The sequence below is a fragment of the Gossypium raimondii genome, chromosome 5 (genome assembly GCF_025698545.1).
Source record: "Gossypium raimondii isolate GPD5lz chromosome 5, ASM2569854v1, whole genome shotgun sequence".
Classification (NCBI taxonomy): Eukaryota; Viridiplantae; Streptophyta; class Magnoliopsida; order Malvales; family Malvaceae; genus Gossypium; species Gossypium raimondii.
The window spans coordinates 5041706-5063241 of record NC_068569.1 but is presented as its reverse complement, the minus strand read 5'-3'; the positions used below and the strand labels follow the sequence as shown (position 1 = coordinate 5063241).

The following is a 21536-nucleotide window of genomic DNA, read 5'->3' as shown; positions in this document are numbered from 1 at the left end:
TTAAAAAATATGAAATCATAAATTGATAAATAATAAAATTATGCTATAATTTTTAAAAAACTTATAATCTAATTTCGGACTCCAAAAAAAGAAAACCTTGGATTCGAGGTTGGGCGCCACTTGCTTCCCTTCCTTTCCATAGGATGGGCGACATTGGTTTCCTAGAGTCAACGCACTAGATGCGAGTTCATATTGGCCGAAATCATGATGTTGGCTTGGCTTCTCCTCCATCGGTTTTGGGCTTCTTTTTTTTTTCCTTTTGTACTTGTTCCATTCTATCGTTAAGCATTTTCCGTTCATCAATACCAACGCAAATAAGAATTAGGCTTCATTCCTCACCTTAAATTTAGTGGTTTCATACAGTGCAAATAATACTCAAATTTCGCACTGGCAATTTTAAAGTAGCATTTCTTTTTCATTTTTACGGTGACTGCTACATCACATGAAAGTGGGGCAGCTTGGCAGAAAAGCAAGTATTTCCTACCGTCAACATTGAAGATATTCCTAGAGCAGAAGAAACGAATATGACGGTCTATCGCTTGATTTGTTTGATACCTACTAAAATGAGACCATTGCTAAAGAATTATGGACGAACTGCAGACAGGATATATGATCAAAGATGCTACAAGCAAAACATCTCTTATAAGTCATCTCTATAATTACAACTCATTTAGAACACAATTTCTGATTCCCACTACATGAACTGCAACGCCGAATCTCCTTTCATCATCATCATAAGTCATTTCATGCCTATTATTTCATTTCTCTACTGTATCATCCTATTACAACAAACGGGAAAATAGATGATTATAAAAACATGAATAGTCATGTAAAAGCTCTCATCAATGAATGATGCAACAAAGGTAAATAAAAAATAAAAATAAAACGCTACTACACTTTGTCGTAGAATTAAAAGGGGAACAAAAAATCTTTTCCGCTCTTATCTACAATGGTTTTTCTTTATGGGTATTTGTAAGGTTTGTATAACAGTCATTCAGTAAACTCAAGACGAACAAGATAGCATACACACACCCGGCCGATAAGCCCATGCTGGTGGCAAGCGAGCGTATTTTTCCATTCCTGGTTGCTCATCATACGGCCTCTCCATTACTTTAAGCAGCCTTCGGACCTCTCCAAAATCACCAATTTCGGCTGCATCAATCGCACTCTGGCATAGGTAGTTCCTCAGCACATATTTAGGATTCACCAAGTCCATTGAGGCTTTCCTCTCCTCATCCGAGATGCCACTGGCAACAAGCTGCATAAAGACAAAAGAGATTTTGTGAGATTACAGCAGTTGATACCAACAATTTAGAAGATGAGGAACGCACACAGAAAATCATTGTTTCCTTGTCAAATATCATAATTATAAACTGTTAATGGGACATTATACAAAGCTAAGTATTTGCTACACCTAGGAGTTGGAGGCAAACTACTTCAGTTTGATGCATAGAGAAAAACACCAAAGAAATAAATAGTTATACATACATATTTATGAAATGGAAACATATGTAGGAAAGCTGGTCTTTTCTTTAACTGCCGCAAGTAGGTTTATAAGGTCACCATGGGTATTTGGCTATGATTTATTTTCAGCCAACAATGAAGGAAATTAATAAATAAAAATTAACATAACTACTGACATGCACATAATCATTGGTGAGTACACATTCATGACCAGGAACATATTGTACCTCTTGTATATAGGACTGTACCCAACTGGCCCATGCCTCCTTGCGTTCCTTGCCAATATCCAGTAGAACAGCCTTCAGTGGCACTAACAACTCACCTTCTGGAATGCCAGGATCTGCTTTGATATTGGAAAGTGAACGAAAGAAGTTTGTGTAATCCACTTTATCGACAGCCAAATTATTAAGAAGTTTGTTGACAAGCTGTTTATTGTACTTTTGGAGGCCAAGCTTTTGCATAATTATAGCTTGATATTCGTCCATAAATTTTGTCCCATACCTGCAGCAAAACAATGTATTAATGGTCTACCATGGAAAACTTTACTATTACAGTGAAAGAGAACTCAAACCAGACATACCTTTCCACGGCATAACTGGCTTCTTTATCACTTATGAGGTGCGCAGCCATCAAAGTCGAGGCAAATTGTGTAATATTCCACGAGCAAATATCAGGTTGATTTGCAAAACAGTATCTTCTCCCAGGAAGATCTGTAGTATTTGGTGTGTAACTTGGATCAAAAGCATCCAGAAATCCGAAAGGACCATAATCAATAGTGAGACCTAAAATGCTCATATTATCAGTATTTAGCACACCATGAGTAAAGCCAACTCCCTGCCATCTCGCAACCAAAGAAGCAGCGCGCTCAGCAATCTCCACTACCCATGCTGGATATAAACAAAAAAGAAGTGAAAACTAGAACTATTACCACAAAATCAACAAATCCTAGCTTACAGACAAACATGCTCAAGGCAATACTCAAGACAACTACCTGCCGTGATTGACAATAATAATGATAATTAGTAAACAAATTCAAAATTTGCATAAAGGATTTGCAGGGAAGCTCTCATGTCCTGCATGGATGGGTTTATGTAAAGAAAGTCAATTCTTATCAGGTTCCTGCTTCCAAACTAAACCTAAGCTTCCTCATTGACCCAAAACCGTGCACTATGCAACAAGCCAGGTATTCTCCAAGAATCCTGGTTTGGCCACTGTATTCTATATAAAGGAAATTTAGGAATATCCCTACCGTTTCTGAATGTCACAAAGCTTACATCAAAAGTAATATAAAATTGTGTGCTAAGGGCCACTAGCGAAATAAAAAAGAAATCCAGAAGTAAAAGAGTAAGAGCAGATAAATGAAACCTACTCAATTCACAATCTGATTCTTCATCTATCCACTCTAATCTTGCCAAAACAACTCTATTGCTCAACATTTACCCTTAATACCACATATGATAACAAATCCTTATATTTACCTGCATACTTGTTTGAAGTCAAATCCACAACCGATTGGCCATTGTCACCAGTGCTAAAAGACAAGGTCTCACTTTTACTAATGTTCTCAATACGAGGGAAGTGATGTCTGATGGCATAGTCTGCCAAAGTAGATACAATACCAAGGTCCTCTTCTCCCTTAGAAGCATGTATTTGGAATGAACCAAACCGCAGAAAAGACTGTGCAACTCTGCAAACAATTGCACCAGGCTCTTCCTTTGGATTACCACTGCAGTAGAAGATATAAACAATTATAACTAAAAATACACCCCAAAAGGTTATACATTTTATGCAGGAAATGTCTAGTTAGCCCATGGTTATCTTAATTAAAAAAAAAAACAATGAACATACTCATAAAACATGTCTCGAGTTACTAATTTTCCAGTGGTGACAAGACAGAGAGCACGAGTAGTTGGGATTCCTAGAAAATGCATTGCTTCACTGCAAAGAAATTCACGGATACTACTTCGTAAAACTGCAAGCCCGTCCGCAAATCGACTATATGGAGTCTTCCCAGCCCCTTTAAGCTGCAATTCCCACCTTTCGGACTTAGAATTCAGAATCTCCCCAAGAGTAATAGCACGGCCATCACCCAGTTGGCCAGCCCATGTGCCAAACTGATGTCCTCCATAGCATTGTGCATATGGCACCCTGTCAGAGAGAAAATCAACTAAGATCAAGAGGAGAATGAATAAGAAAGAAAATGATAGTAATTTGTAAAAAGTTCTAGAGACAAACACTTACGCTCCTGTCAAAGGAGAAGCCCCAGAAAATTTCAGCGGAAAATCTGGTCTGTCGAATCTGCAATTCCAGTGAAGAGCTGTAAGGTTAATCACTTGGACAACACAATGCAATACAAGGGGATACAGAAAACAGCAGTCAATAACAATCAAAGCCAAGGCATGAAAGACAAATTTCTCAATACTGTGGCAATGAATTAATCCTATGAGTTTTTCCTTTTTATTTGGTATAACAAGGCAAAGTTGATAGGTACGTGATACTGTTTTTTTCTTATTTTGGTGCATGCATAACAAAATGCCCTCGTCTTATTTTTCATAATCCTATCTATATAGGCATTACCAATCCTCTCCCTCTCTTTAAGATGATGTATTTTATCATATATGATAATTGATCCAACTGACTTGCAAACTCTTCCATTACAAGATTCAAGACTAACAAATATAGCAAGATATAAGAAGTCATCCAATACATAAGCAAACCTTAAGAAACATCTTGGTAAATCAAAATGGCATATAATCATCAGTAGCTTCAAATCTGTATATGTTCCCTCCACCCTCCCCTTTCTTCTATTTTTTCAATCAGATGCTGAAAATTAAACATTCCAAGGATACCCAAACATAAACAAACAAAATGTTTTATGGCATATCCAAATTTTGAAATAAAAATCACATCTCACAGTTTTAATAGTACTCAAGTACTATACCAAAGTCAATCCAAGGTCCCATATGCAAGCTCATAATAACAACAACAATAACAAATAAAAAAAGTGAGAAGTAAACAGGGATGCAAATGCTAGCATGGTTTTCCTACCGAGAATCATTTCAACTAGGGTAATTTCGATTAGCATTTCAGAAACTAAATCTAATACGTATAAAATGTCTAAATACAGATTACTTAGATACCCATCACCATTCATTTGCTAGTATTTTTTGAAGGACGAGTACAGTGCAAGGCAATACTTACTCATGAGAATCCAAATCAAGCAAGCCAGCCACGGAGTCTGACCAAGCGACAAGCTCCGGATTCTCTACTTCAGCCGATGGTAAAACTTTCGTATAACATGCGTGAAAAACCTGCAAATTCATTAGAAAACATTTTTTTAAATGTCCATCTCAAATTATACAAATCAAAGATACAACCTTTTCGTTCCTCGCTCTTTAAACAGCATAAAGATTATTTTTGTCTTTCTTCCATTCTTGTATACTAAATTTATAAAAATGAAATTTAAACTAATAGTATAGTTTAGCCGAACAAACACTGACTACATAACAAAAGGCCTAAAAATTCCATATTTAGGACCAGAACGATATGCTTTCAACAAATTTCCATTCAACTAAGAAGAAACAATAAAACTAGAACATGAAAAGAAATTCTGAAAAGGTAGAAATTAAACCTGACGTGGAATAGAATCGCTTTGAGGGTCCCCAGGGAGCTCTCTAACGAAGGAATGATCCCAATTGAGATCTTCAAGGCTCAATTTAACCTTTTTGTTTTTATTTTCTTTGTTTATGCGATCATTACCTTGTTCCCTTAAGCTTTGACTTTTCAAACTGTCGGCGACGGAATCGACAGAAAGGGAGGAGGCGGGGTCGGGTAAAGAAGGGTCCATTCGAAGGCTGCCGCCGATAGAAACGTGGCGTGCAAGGGAGAAGTGAGGCGAGAGGAAATTAATGGGTGAAATAAGTAATACGGTGGAAGAGGGATAGAAGCAGCGGAGGCAAAAGCAAAGCCTAAGGAAGCAGAAACTGAGAGTAGATTTCTCATTTAAGTATGTTCATTCGGGATTTATATTTATATTGCATTCTCCGAGATGAATATACGGTAAACATAAAAGTATTTTTTTTCCATTTTTATTAAAAATTTTAACTATTTCTATTGGGCAAAATATCAATAAAAGTCCTATTTCTTAAAATTACTGAAATGAGCCCGGTAAAAAATTAATTATCGGAATGGCCCTATTTTCCCGAAAACGCGTCCACATTAGCACGTTATCAAGTGACGAAGCAGGAAAACGCTTCCTCAAGGAAGCGCTTTGTCCACGTGGACAGAAAGCGCGCCTTTGCCCACGCGTGAACAATAGCAATGGCTACTTTTTTTACCGTTAGTGACCCCCCAACGGTAAAAAAAAAAACTATAAAACCCTCCCTTTCATTTTTTTTACACCTATATCCTTTCTCTCAATTTCTCTCAAATTCCTCTTAAAAAAACTTTAATTTTTTTAATTATTTAAAAAAAAGCTTTAATTTTATTTTTTTGAATTTTTTAAATCATAAAAATTTGATTGTGTTAGCAATGGCCGGAAAATTAATTCATCTCGATAACAAGCACATATCTGTCGAACAAATGAAAATGGTAAGTGTTAAATTTAATTTTTAAATATTATTTAAGATTTTTTGATTTATGCAATTTTAAATAATTTTTATTTTATTAGAAATTTCTTATAATTTTTAAATAATTTTTATTTTATTATTTCTTATAAAAGTCTGTAGATCGGATATTGCAATGTTATATCCGTAATATTCATGGTCCTCCATCACCGTTGGTAAAGAATTATCTGCGGGGAGAGGCTTTTGGCATGTGGCGACGGTAGGCCGGGGATGCAAGTTGGACCCAAAACTCATCCGTGCGTTGATTGAGAGGTGGAGATCCGAGACGCACACATTCCATCTTTCATGTGGAGAATGCACTGTCACTTTGGAAGACGTAAATTTGCAATTGGGATTGCCGGTGGACGGGTACGCGGTCACCGGGTCTGTTCAATCAAGTGATTGGGGAGCGGTATGCTACGAGCTTTTAGGCGCTATTCCGAAAAATATTAACGGAGGTCGGATCGAAATGGGCTGGTTACAAGACACATTCCCGGAGCTGGATGATGATTCTACCGAACTAGAAAATATATGATATGCTCGGGCATACATTCTTCAGATAATTGAAGGTTATCTGATGTCGGACTTGTCACAAAACCTTATACATCTAAGATGGCTGCTGAAATTCGTTGATTTTAGAGCAGTTGGTGAATTTAATTGGGGGTCTGTCGTGTTGGCAATATTGTGCCGAGAGATGTGCGGGGCGACGCGACCGAATAAAGCAAAAATTGGAGGTTGTCTATCACTACTGCAGTAATGGGCACGGTTTCGCTTTCTATTTTTACGTCCTTGAATGGACCACCCGTATACATTCCCACTCATAACGAGGTAAATTTTATATTAGATTTTACAATTATTACATTATTTAAAATATAATCGAATGCTAAAAATTTATTTAATTAGGTCGAACCATTCGGCAAGTTATGCTCGATTACCTATCTCTCTTGAAGATATACGACTTCTATTAGACCAACGGTCGGAAGCACAAGTAAGTATTAAATAAAATAGATATTTCCATCGTGAGATAGTCGATTGGTATTTAGTATTTAGTATTTAGTATTTAGTATTATGTATTATGTATAAAACTAATATTTCTATCGTGTTCATATAGTTTCAATGGACACCATACGAGGATCCGACAATTCGGACAGTAATTCCGGATGAGTACTTCCAAAATCCAAACGCTTGGCATGTGAAAGTCTCATTGGTCAACTTTGCGACCGTGGAGATGCACTAGTCAGAAAAAGTATTACGGCAAATTGGATTCTGACAATCGATTCCCGTGGCACCTGATGTGTTGAATGATCATCACAAAATCAACCTACGGTAATTGCATACGGACTGGCCGAGATTTTGGTCACACTACATCTAAATGTGGGAAGATCGGTATGATTATAGACCTACTCGGGAACCGATCATTGTTCCAAAGTTAGCGTGCGTGCCAGAATACATGTTATGATTTAGGATCCATGGTAAGCCGTATTTACCGTCAGCAGATGAGAGGCTGCGGCAATTGCTTGTCCAAAGGGAACGACATGGGCTTTAAATCCAATAATAATAGACGATGACGCAGGCCCATCACAATCACCCGACCCATCACCAAGCCCAGCAACAGCACCGACACAGTCACCGAGTCCAACACTTCAACCGACGACACCCACAGCACAACCTTTTCAGATGATGCCAAGTGTTTATCCTAGCAATTTTATGTATCCTAACCCTTATATGTTTCTTTTTTCTAGTCCTATGGTAGGTTGGAGTCAATGGCCCGGTTCATCTCCATTTTTAATTACGCCGAGTGGACCGCCAATATATAGCCCACCGTCGCACGAGGGATCACATGAGGGGCCGTCGGGAAGCTCTTCTTTTTACCAATCCCCATCACCGTATGAGTTTCGAACAGCTTCGTCGTTGGTGATGCAAACACTTCCACAGTCACTATTCTATCAAGATGGCTCATCGTCCCAACACCGACAACCAGATCCCCTACCGGAGGAACCAGAATCCCTGCCGGAGCAACCACAACCCCCGCCAGAAGCTGGACAAATGAGGAATCCAGCGCGTAATCGTCGACGATCGCCATGTGGCACTGAATCTGGCGGGCACGGAGATTGATTTTTACTTTAATATATCTGTACAAATATTTTGAATATTTTGATATTATTTGATGTAATAAAATATAAATTATTCTGTATTATTTCATGTAATAAAATAGAAATTTACTTTTACATTTTTAATATAATAGAAATTCTTTTAAATAACACAATATTTTGAATATTTCTATATTATTTCATTTAATAAAATAAAACGTTGTTTTGAATAAAATAATTGTAATTTACTTTAATATTTTTAATAAAATTGATTTTATTTTAAATAAATCAATATTCTGAATATTTCCATATTATTTGATTTAAAAAAATATAAATAATACAAAGTTTTTTATAACAACGTTCAACTATTGCGATTTAGGCATGATCGGCTTGTATGGCCTAGGTTCCAACACCATCTGCACAACTTCTGTTGACTGGCTATTTCTCGGATATCCATATTGTTATGTATTCTAGCCGAGCAAGGTCGACCCTTTGGTTTGCGACGTAATTATTTATCCGGTAACAGCTTAAAGGGAGCAAGCGATATAGACGGCCACTTACATTCATCTGGGACCGGTAGGAATATGTATCTTCAGACGTTGTACATGTTTTCTAATTTGTACACTTCGTCGACATAGCTCATCGGATCCAAACGGAGATTCTAACAAGCTACAATTACATGAGCGCATGGATAATAAAATGCTTCAAACATCCCACAGTCGCAAGTCCTATTTCGCAAATGTACACGATATTGCCCGCCAATAACACCTTGGTGCGGTCTGTCAAACTCTGTCACGCGAAACTATAAGTTTTCTCGATCGTGACACACTGTGTGCATGGTGTTCGTCTGTGCCTTGGCCTTGTTAATTTCTTGCACTACCTTACTGCACCATACATGGCCTCCCTGCATCTGGCCTGCGTAACTCGCTGCTCGCTTTAGAAATAGCGTCGCCAAACGAAAATATGTCTTTCTCACAACCGATGTTATCGGTAGATGGCGCATTCCTTTTAGAATATAATTTATGCATTCAGTCAGGTTTGAGGTCATATAACCATATTGTAGGCCGCCGTCGTATGCTTGTGCCCACAGTTCGAAAGGTATGTTTCAAAGGTAGCCCGTGCCTTCACCGTTAATTGAACACAAAACTGTCAACATTTCGTGAAAACGATTTTTATTTATTTCATACCCTGCCAATATAAGTTCATAGCGAATATTACATACCACTATTTCATTTAGAATAAATTCAAAATGACAAACGAAATTATATTAATAGAGACTAAATACTCATGTTGGTCACTTGTCGTCGTTCACTTTTAGATAGATATTGCCTGTAGTAGTTGGAAGCAACATGCCTTAGGCAATACCGATGGTGTGTGTGCTGTCATAAGCTTCCCTGTCAATCAATTGCAGCTAGTATTTCGGTGCCCCGATATAAAATAACACAAATATCAGGTTGGGGCATACATGCCTCATTAACCTAGATAGAAAGAAATTTCAGTCATCAGCTGACTCTCCCGGAGTTATTGCAAACGCAATTGGAAGAATTCTCCCACTGCCATCCTGTGCCACTGCTAGCAATAGTCGATGGGTATATCTACCAAACATAAAGGTACCGTCAATTTGTATCAATTGCTTGCAGTATGAAAATGCGTCTCAGCATTGTTTAAAGGTCCAAAACAAGCGTTTGAACACTTGGCATCCACGTAGCAATCGGCTGTTTTAGTATGCATGTTATGTTTCAAGGTCTGTTATGCAACCTGAGACGTATCTCTCTAGCACTTGACACCACTGCCATATTTCATTATATGAAGCGTCCCATCCACTATGCATCTTCTCCAACGCCTTCTGTGTAACACCCCCTAACCCCAAACCATCGCCAGAATAGGGTTACGAGGCATTACTGGACATATCAAACAATTTACAAATAATCATTAAATAAATAACCAATTTATTAAAATAAATCATAAATTCATATAAATTTTACTAATTGACTTCATTTTTTTATAAATTTCGGCAGCATTTCTGCTTATTTTGACATAAAACCCCCTGCAAATTTCAAATCGCAACCAAACCAATCTCAGTAATTCAACCAATACATTTATATACTTAAATTATATTTGACATATTGACATAACAACTTAATCAATGAAAATCCCATTATCATTTCTAATTAATTCATAAAACTAATCAAGCCATTTCAATTTGATACCAATACTATATATAACTTCTACCATTTTACTAATATGATCATCAAAACATCAAATACCTTTCTTTACAACAAAACTATATAACATACCAAAATAACTATTATAATTCTTATGTACGTGCCACTTTCATTTAAGGAAGAAAACATCACCGAAATTTTCTTGTTGGAGTCGAGATCTTTCTGGATGCTGAACTGGACCTTGAAATCTAATGACCTGCGCACGGGAACAACCATACGCTGAGTATTTCATACTCAATGGTATTACTATAAATTAAACTATTTAACATTAATAAATTACAAACATCAACCATAAGCTTTATAAATCATTTAAACTAATTATACATAATTATATATCACTTCATACATCTTAAATCCATATATATATATTCATATACTAATTCAATTCATGATTTTACTCATACATTCTTTCTCGTACTTTTCAATAGTGTCAAATCAACCAATCTCATTTTCAAATTTTCATTTTAACTGTTTACCCTATTAACTAGGCTCGGACTCTGACAAATACGCGAAATCCACCCACACACACCAAAATATCCAACCTAAACACACCCGAAATAATATAAATCCTCCATAACACACTAGTATATCATATCCTCCCAAACACACCAATAAGACATTAAATGCCTCTTCGAATAAACCGAAGCATATAATAACATAATCATCTTCTAGGCCGAACTACAAATCTCCTCATCACATCACAAATTCTATGGCATGCCATTTGTATCCAATCTAGTCCGATAAGTTAATAGGGTATTATTTTACTTTTCCAATTTCGAATTCATTTCCACAATAATTTCAAATATTCAAACAATTCAAAACATCTAATATTTCAATTCACATATAATTTAATATTCACACATATTCTTATTTAATTTCAAATGTTATTACTTACCTTACTTTAAATGTCCCATGATTACAATTTCAATATAGCATTTAGTAAATAGTTTAAGTTATAGTAATACAAACTGTAAATCTCCCATTTTAGTCCTCGATAGCTTTCTCATTTCATTTTGTTGCCGATGCCTCGGGTTCTTTGTTAGCTAAGAAAATAATAATAATTTTTGCTATTAATTACAGCATTAAATTAAAATAAATAACTGAATTTCTAATCAATTTTTACCTTACTCTTAATTTAATCTTAACTAAGTTTACTTACTTTTCTAATTCAATTCACCTTGTATTTTTATTCAAATTTCATCCAAACTCAAATGTAACTATTAAAATTTCAACATATTTTCCTAATTTTGAATTTCCCTCAATTTAGTCCCTAAAACATAAAACTTATAGTTTCATTTCAATTTAATCCCTTTATCAATTCTAACTTAAAATTCATTCAATTAAATCCCTAATTCAACAATTTGTTCAACATGAACCATCTTAAAACCTATGAACTTACAAAATATCAACTTAATTCTATCAAAACTTTGTTTTAAAGCTTCTAAAACATCAAAATTAAAAGAAAAGGGCTTAATTGACTTACCAAATTGAACTCCAAGCTTTAAAAACCCTATTTTCCCTTTTCTTCTTTCTTTCTTTCTTTTCCCTGTTTCGTTTGCTATTTTGTTTCTTTTTTTTTTTCTTTTTACTTACTTTTTACTTTATTATAATAATAACAATATAATCATAATCATAATATAAATATCTTTTAACTTAAATTTTAAACAACTAAATATTTAATTTACAATTGTACCAATATTATTTTTACACATGTATATTTTTATTACCATATATTTGTTACAATTTAATTTATTTTATAATATAATAATATAATAACTTAATAACATATTTTAACACATAAAAATCTTAGATTTTTATGCTTATGCAACCTCAAATTTGGAAATTGATATAATTGCCTATTTAGTCCCTCTTATTTTCTTTTAATCTATAATTAAACTTTCACTTCTATTGTAATTTAATCCTTTTTGCTAATTACTCCTAATCAAGCTAAATTCATCTATCTAAAACCTAATTAAACACACAACTAGTCTCGTAAATATTTCTAATAATTATTTTTTAACTCAATTTACTAAGACGGAGGCCCGATATTATACTTTTCTGATGCCCGTGAATTTTGGGTCATTACATTCTGCTTAGCTATCCTAGCATTGCGATAAGAGGGCGTGTACCTTATTTGGCTACAAATATTGGCAATTAAGACCGGTATTAAAGTCTTGGGATCTGCCTTCACCGTAGGTAGTATCAAGCTAGCTAACATAGCTGAATCTATCTTGGGATGATCTTGTGAAATACCTATCAACGGAGCACATTAAATAATACAACATTACATAATAACAGTATTATTCAGAAACCCTAAATACTGTACCTGCAACATATGTATGTGGACCTTTGTACTTTTTTATCTCCCACAACCCTGTCCTTTTCCTCAACGAGGCGTAGATTTTCCATGAACATGTGTCGTCTTGCACTGCACACTTCGCCTCAAACTTATCAGCTCTGGATTTAACCACGTGGTAGTTAACGCCGCTATTGATGCTATGTTGTTTTAATGCACCAATAAAACTATCCTTGTTGGAAAACTCATTACCAACTTCAAATTCACCCGAATCCAGTATCAAACTTGTGCGATCACGTAACATGTGTGGTAGATTTGGAAACTCCAACGCACTATTTACAGACAGATCAACATTATGTATACGGGCTAGAGGTGAGTATGCTCTAAATCGTGAACCTTCTTCTTCATCTGAACCCCCTTCAACATTTTTAGATTCGGTTGAAATAAGCTTTGATTCAAAAAATAATACAACTTCTGCATCATCGGGCCCGGGCTCTCGAGGTGGATCCACGTCGGAGTTATCTTCTAACCCACCATTATCTGCAACGTACAAGGTCCCCTCATCGGTGGACATCGTAGGGAGTACATCATCTCTTCTTCTAGGCGTTTCATAACGTCCCTAATTGGATGTAGATTGCCAACCACTAGAAGTTGATACCGTTCCCCAGTACGTATTTTCAGCATCAAACATCGACCCACCAAGGTGCATGTCCCATCCACTGATAGAGTGTCATGCAGGGGATGTGTATTTCATACCGCTACCAAACATGGGTTGTTCCGTATTTTGTAACCCACTAACCGAGTATCGGGCAGGATTCGTGTATACTTCTCGAACAGCAGTCGCAAGTGCATCATTTGGCGATGTAAATCGTATATATAACTCCATATAGGGTGCTCCACTGGCAAGATGAGTCTGCACCATTGCCTCCAAGCTACGAGCACATTTTACGTCGAACGAGTCATATGTCACCGAATCAACAGAAGAACAAAACCGATACGTAATAGACAGAACTTTCATTGGTGTCGTTCTGAATATTTTACGCCTAATTCTTTTACGAAGTTCTGTCAAATCTATGTTCTGGTTAAAAACCAGTTGCACTGTATTCTCCGATAAAAAAATAACACCGTTCTCGGTGTGACTAACCTCACCATCACAATAAATAACAACACTAATACGTTCACTCATCTTCAATTTCTATCATTCTTAGCCTCTCTAAATTTTTTTTACTGTAACTTATGCAATCTGAGAAAAAAAATTTGCTTCATTTATAGCCTTAGGCCAAACGGAGCTACTGTAGCAAAAGTGCGTCCACGTGGGAGCTTCTTTCAGTGCTTTTGCTGACAAAGTATCCTGTTTAAAGCGTTTTTGACACTATTTTCTCAGAAACGTCTACTCGAAATTATTTTTTTCAGGAGCTACTGTAACAAAAGTGCGTCCACGTAGGAGCTTCTTTTAGTACTTTTGCTGACAAAGCATTATGCTTAAAGCGTTTTTGACACTATTTGCTCAGAAACGTCTACTCGAAATTATTTTTTTAGGAGCTACTGTAGCAAGAACGCGTCCACGTGGGATCTTCTTTCAGTACTTTTGCTGACAAAACATCTTACTTAAAGCGTTTTTGACACTATTTGCTCAGAAACGTCTACTCGAAATTATTTTTTTAGGAGCTACTGTAGCAAAAGTGCGTCCACGTGGGAGCTTCTTTCAGTACTTTTGCTGACAAAGCATCTTGCTTAAAGCATTTTTGACACTATTTGCTCAGAAACGTTTTCTCGAAATTATTTTTTCAGTAGCTATTGTAGCAGAAGATCCTCTACGTGGGAGCTTTTTTAAATTAACACTAAACCCTAATCTAATTTTTTTAAATTTTTTAATTAATTTACTCAAGTAACCCTAAACCTAATTTAATTGATTTTTCTTTAAAAACCATAAACACGAAACCTAATCCAAATTTGAAAAATTTATAATTAATTTAATTAATAAACCCTAAACCCTAATCCCTTATTTGTTTGATTTTTTCTTTAAAACCCTAAATCTAAAACCCACAAAACCCTAACCTTAAACCATAAAAAAACCAAAAACCTTAACCAGCAGGAGACACGGGCAAAACGCGTCTTTGAGGGCGCACTTTATGTCCATGTAGGCAAAGCGCTCCGTTGAAGAAACGTTTTCCTGCCTCATCACCTGACAACGCGCTGACGTGGACGCGTTTTCGGGGAATTGGACCATTCCTGTAATTAATTTTTACCGGGCCCATTTTAGTAATTTAAAAAAAGGCTTTTATTGGTATTTTGCGCATTTCTATTATTAAAATTTATTTTTCACAAATTAACAAGAATTACATATGACAATAATGTGTTGATGTTTAGTTATTTCTCATATCAATTTTTAATTATATAAATTAATAAACAATTTTATTAAATTAATTAATTAATTTACTCAATAAAAATTAATTTACTCTTTAATTTAATATATAAAAATTAATTTATCTATTTTTAATTAAAAAATAAAATGTAATTTAACTTTGATGATATGTTAAAAATAAAATGAATGAAATTAAAATTAATTTAAAAATTTAACTCATTAAAAACTATTAAAATTTGATTAAATAAAAAAACTGTGATTTTGTTATTTTTCATTTGAGATAATTTAATATTAGATAGTGTATTAACTTTGGATTAAATTTGAAATTAACTGGAATTGGACTAACCAACTAGGTAAGCTCTTCCAACTTTTATATATACACAATCTCAGCAGGAATTTTTTTAAATAATACTGAATTCATTACTTATTCAACCATAGCTTATGGTCCACTTTTTACAGAACCATGTTTTTCTAATAAATTCACGATATAATGAAAACAATTATATAATAAATATATTTATTAAAATTTTATGCAAAAATTAAATATTGTTTGAGTTTAAATGGTCAAAGTTTATCATCCAAAATTTATTATAATTAAGATATTATTGATTTATAAAATGTAAAAAATTAAAACATATTTATAATTATATAACCTGTATATCAGAAAATATTTTGGTGAATTCTAATTAGATCTGTTCATAGACCAGGTTACTCGTCCAGGCCTAAAGGTCCGTTCGAAATTCGGGAGGGTTTGGGTATAAATATTCCGAAAAATGAATTTGGACAAAACAATTAAGCCCGTTTAAAATATGGGTCGGGCTTAGGCTTGAACATTCAAGGCCCGAGTCTAGTCTGGGCAGGCCCATTTTAAATTTTAAATATTTTATATTGTGTTATTTTTATATATTATATAATTTAGAACACATTAAAAAAAACTTATACTAGATATATAATACTACTCTAATGTAAATATTAAAAAATGTTAAGATGACTATAAAAATTTTCAATAAATAAAAATATATAAAATTATTAAATATTAAAACAAAGCAATATAAATATTTAAAAATTAAAACTAATATGGACATGTTTAAAATGAGATTAGATTCGTCTTTTGTAAATATGTACAGATTTGAGTAAAATTTTAGGCTCCAAATATAAGGACGAGCTAAATTTAGACAAATATAAAATATATTAATATCATACTTAGACTCAACCTAAACCCAACCTGACTCAACCCATAAACTACTTTAATAATAAGCTAACGCAATCATATATTTAATATAAATACATAAGTTGATTTTTTTTTAATGTACAAGACCAAAATTTGTATTTGAGAGATAACGAAGAGAAAGAATCGTCAATTAAACAAAACGGCATGCATTATGTGCGTGGAGAGCGGAACTAAAACTGAATAAAAATTAACGACATTAAATTAAAAACAGATTTCAAGTCCGTGTTCTTTCTCTATGCTCTCTCAAACACACTCTCCCGCGATCCCAACCAAATATACTCACAAAAATTCACGTGCTTAATCATAATTTTATCTCTTATTCCCATCTCCATTGCTCCCATTAATCCCTCTAAATCTCAAATTCTCCCCTCAAATTTCAATCTGAATTCGAAATATTGGAAAACAACTGTTGTCCCTTTTTGTATCTTATATTCTATTCTCTTTTTGCTTGGAGTACGAAAATTTTGTTGGAAAGCATCGTCCTTTTTCATATTGGAGCTGCTCGGAGTAAGACTGTGGAAGAGTTTGGTTGGGTTTTATTGCTCTCAAAGCCGACCAGAATTGAGTTTTTTGGTTCAAATTTGAAGAATTTCGCTGAAATAATTGGCTTTCGATCCTCAGAATGGGAGGGGGTTTGACGGGCAAGGTGAGCTTGTTAGATTTCGTGATTTTATTTGAGTAACTTTAGGAGCTTAATATTGTGAATTTAGGGTTTTTCTTTGATGAACTTGACTTAAAATTGATTTTACTATATGTTTCCAGTTTGATTTTAAAGCGGCGAGACTGGTTTAAAACTCGTGAAGCTTCATTTAGAATCGATAGTTTGTAGCTTTGCATTATTTTCTTATTTATGATCTTGCCTTTGGGAATTAGGGTTTTTTTAACGAAATTGCTTGAATTGATGTTTCTAATATATTTATGATATTGCTCTTTGAAATTAGCCTTTTGTTTCGTCAAAGCACGTTATTTTGTAGTAAACTGTAAAAGTAAATAGTAAAAGCAAAATCATAATCATAATTGTTCTAGAAATCAACAAATGAAAAAAGTACAACGACAATTCTAACATAAATGTTTTATTTGAGCGTTAAAATATCACGTATTTTCTTTCTTAAAAAAGAATTAAAATTTTAAATTTTCAAAATATTATTTGCCTTTGTATCCAAACGTGCATACATTATATATAAGCAAAAAGCAAGTAACGAAAGAGACAAGTGGTTCCTCTAAATTGGCATTTTGATGCATAATTAGGAGTTCTAAGTAAGACAAATTTCTCCAGCCAAGAACCCAAATCTCAAAATTTAACTTGTCAAAGACCAAAAACTCTGTAACGTTGTTTTTAAGTCAGTAGTTTCGTACTGGTTTGCAGCAATAGGTTGCAATTGAATTTCCATGCTTATTATATATATTTGGTACCAACTGTGCTTGATATTTAGAGGTTTTTGGGTTCAGCTATGGTGTATTTTGACAAATCCATCGATCTAGATTATTGTAGCAAAATAAAAAATAGATTAGCAAGGTTATAGCTAGTTTAGTTGATTGAAGTTCACATTTTAGCTGAAGTTTATGAATTCATTGTATTATTTATTGTTTCCAGGTAGTTGTACCTTGTCTTTCTTAACAACTTATCAGCTTGCTTCTGTTGGTTCAGAGCATTTTCATAGACTTTTCTTAAGATTGATTTTGAAGGATCTTCATGGACTATGGGCTTTCTGATAGCAGTGGTGAGTTGAGTTAAACATTTTGTTTCAAGTTCCCTTTTGTCCCTGTAAATTTGATGATTTTAAGATGGGAGAGAACATTTTTTCCAGCTTGGTTAATTGATGATAAAGTTACCTGCTTCCTTTTTTATCTTGAGTGAAATTTTGGGGTTCGTGAAACTTGTACATTGCTAGGAAGTGTTCTGTAATGTTTTTAATGGGTGGCTTGAAGAAACAATATAACTGCTGGTAACTGTAGGAAACAGTATAACCTCTAATCAGCCTTTTTTTTTTTAATCAGTTTTGCAAATGATTTTGTTATCGCTTCTGAACCCTTGCAGGAACAGATGATGACCTTCCTCCTTCACATCAGAACAGGTTTCAAAGAGGGGGTTGTACTGCTGCCGGGAATGGAAGATCAGCAGTTATAGGCTCTGCTCCTTTGCCTAGAATGCATGGTGACATGGAAACACAAATCCATCTCATTGAGCAGGAAGCATACTGTTCGATCTTGCGGGCCTTCAAAGCTCAATCTGATGCTTTAACTTGGGTATTTGTCAAAAAAAATTATCAATGAATTATCCCATAAAAATTATGTAAAGCAGGTTATAAAGGTACTTAAACCAAATGTGTTTTCCCCCTCAGGAGAAGGAAAGTTTAATTACTGAACTAAGAAAGGAGTTGAGAGTATCAGATGAGGAGCATAGGGAGCTTCTATTGAGGGTTAATGCTGATGACATGATTCGGAGGATAAGGTCTGATATACTGTGCCATGCTCTTATGAGCAGCTTTTATCATATAATAACTTTTGTCATCTCTCCTTTTTAATGGGAACTATGATCTTTCATTGCTGTTAGGGAATGGAGAACGGCAAGTGGCCTCCAGCCTGGAATGCTTAGTACAAGTCAGCCTATGCTTGACCCTGTACCTAGTCCTTCAGTATCAGGATCACGCAAGAAGATGAAAACATCACATTCAGTAGCTTCATTATCCATGGGTGCACCATCTCCTGCATTGCATCCATCTATGCAACCATCTTCATCAGCCTCAAGACGAGGTCCTATGCCAGGAGCAAAGAGCAAGAAGTCAAAATCTGTGAGTTAATTCATTTTAAGATACTTAGAAGATACAATGAATGGGATATGCATGTTCTTTTCATCTTTTATTTATGTATGTTGTTTTGCTGCACCCCCAACGAAGTTGATGCAGCATCCTTCCAGAGGCCTTCCTGGAAAGCCCCAGGCTCCTAATCGTACCTCAACAGGAGCATTTGCCGCAAATGTACCTGCTGAAGCTGCACCATATGATCCATTAATTGGAAGGAAAGTTTGGACAAGGTGGCCTGAAGACAACCATTTCTATGAGGCCGTTATAACAGACTATAACTCAGTTGAGGTATGTTTCTTAGTTGATTATACAATAAGCTGTTAACTAATGGAGCTGTAATCCTTTGTTTCTATGTTGGTAGGGGCGGCATGCTTTGGTTTATGATATAAATACTGCGGATGAAACCTGGGAATGGGTCAATCTCAAAGAGGTATAATTGTTACTTTGTACAGCCTGATTTACCTTCCATTAGTATGTTGTATACCATTTTTTATCAAAATCAACTTTTAAGCTTGTAGCATATGTGCCTCAGGAACTTTTATGTCATTCATCATACACTGCAGAAATTATGTGCATGGTCTATCCCTGTATCTTGAACCATATTCTTCTCTAGATAGGGTTTACATCTCATAAGGTTACAGTATATTGCCAATGATAAATATGATTTTCATGAATTTTCAAGCAGTATATGTCTGGAAATTATGAGATTTAGGAGGTTCCCTTTTTATTCTGATATGTCTAAAATGACAAGGGCAGTGTGATAGAGTAATATATTTTCTCATTGTTGATCAATATATTAACTAAATTCAATGTTCATGTCTGTATATCTTGACAACTTTCTCCCACTACTTCCATTCTCTCAAACTTGTTAGGGTTATTCATCAATTATAAGAGTCCACATTTGTAACTATTGTGCTTCTGATCGCCATACATAACTTTGCTCAAGCATAGTGAACTGGTAATTTTGTCATTTATAACAATGCTGCTCTTTTTGTTACTTATGCTTTCATGCCACACACTGATTTCTTATAAATATAATGATAGATATCTTCTGAAGATATTAGATGGGAAGGTGATGATCCTGGAATATCCCGTAGAGGTGGCCGCCCTGGTCCAGGCCGTGGGATTAAGAAGTCCATGGCTTGCGGTGGCGGGGTGGCTGGAGCTGGAAGAGGTAGGGGGAGTTTAAAGGGTCAGGCTAAAAAAGATTTTCCTTTGATGCAAAATGGTGTTGGAAAAAAGGTTTTGGCGGATATTGAGATACTTCATACAGATACTCTAATTAAGGAGGTATAATTGCTACTGGAAGATCATCTAATAAACTGCAACTGTCAGATGTGGTGTGTACTTCCTAATTGTGGAAATGTTGAACAGGTGGAAAAAGTTTTTGGTGCAAGCCACCCTGATTCCATAGAAATTGAGAAAGCAAAGAAAGTGCTGACAGTAAGTATTGTCTTCTAATGACGTTGCATTGTTCCATATTAGCTATTGCAGCAGCAATCACCATGGATCTTTGTCATTACAGGAGCATGAACAAGCCCTAGTTGATGCAATTGCGAGACTTGAAGGTGCATCTGACGGTGAAAGTGGTAATAACTAATTACATATAATTATGTCGTAGATTAGTTAAAATATGGATGCTCCATCTTTTGTTGTACAATTTATTTGTAGCTTTTGGATGTTCTGTTTACCTGTCACAAGGTTGTACAAGTTTTCATTTGAGTAATGTTGTCCAGTTGTCCTGGCCATTCCAGTTTGCATAAGAATGAAAGGAAGGGTTCAAATTAACTTGTATGGCATAGCTTCTGTCTTAAGCCTGCTGCCACATTATTTAACTTGTCAAGTAACTGCTCCACATGCAACATCAACAGCAGCAAGATGAATACATACTTGCAATATTATATTACATATGGAAATGCCACCAATTCCGAGGGAGATATTTATCTAAAATAATAAGTTATATGGCTGAAAGCAGTTAAGAGGCTGCCATTATTTATATTTATATATTTATTTGATTGGCTTCAAAGCAGATGGAGAGCATCCGTTCTCACAAGGACAGTAATGGATCAAGAAAGAGCATGGAGAAAACGGCAGTACAATGATGAGATGGGTGAGGGTAGAATAATTGAAGGATCTGATGGCGCAATCAAATGACGAGCGTAGGTTTTGGGTAGCGAATAACCAGCTTAGTATATCCAGTATAAATAGCTGTAGCCGTGGCCTTAGCAGTGACTGAATGAAGTACTTTTTGTAGTGGCCATTTCTTTGGTTCCTAATCTTAGCAGGCTATTGTAACTTTAATCTAAACGTAGTGTAGGTAAATGCTTTGTATAAAGTTTTAAAATATATTACTGGTGATATCCCTGAGTGCACTGCTGACTATGTAAAAAGTTTATTATATTCATTTTGTTTGCAGCCAAGTTCAGTGGAACTCAATGTTCTTTTTTTCACTTTGAT

General features: G+C 35.0%; 1 protein-coding gene and 1 non-coding gene across 2 annotated transcripts; one reads left to right on the top strand and one right to left on the bottom strand.

Annotated features, from left to right (window-relative positions):
- Positions 1 to 721: 721 nt before the first annotated feature.
- LOC105770057 (uncharacterized) lies at positions 722 to 8151 on the bottom strand. The gene is made up of 10 exons (XM_012591098.2): positions 7862 to 8151; positions 7556 to 7709; positions 5096 to 5467; positions 4666 to 4775; positions 3706 to 3762; positions 3313 to 3612; positions 2943 to 3190; positions 2045 to 2351; positions 1692 to 1965; positions 722 to 1258 (listed from the first exon to the last, which is right to left on the bottom strand). Exons 1-10 carry the CDS (start codon positions 8149 to 8151, stop codon positions 1004 to 1006), a joined length of 2367 nt encoding a protein of 788 aa, XP_012446552.2. The 3' UTR covers positions 722 to 1003.
- An 8331-nt stretch (positions 8152 to 16482) lies between these two features.
- On the top strand, positions 16483 to 21510 carry LOC105769245 (protein EMSY-LIKE 3). The gene is made up of 11 exons (XR_008196068.1): positions 16483 to 16921; positions 17870 to 17996; positions 18314 to 18522; positions 18618 to 18727; positions 18830 to 19067; positions 19173 to 19367; positions 19441 to 19509; positions 20124 to 20369; positions 20454 to 20522; positions 20605 to 20668; positions 21107 to 21510. It is a non-coding gene; the product is annotated as a protein EMSY-LIKE 3 (transcript).
- Positions 21511 to 21536: the final 26 nt, after the last annotated feature.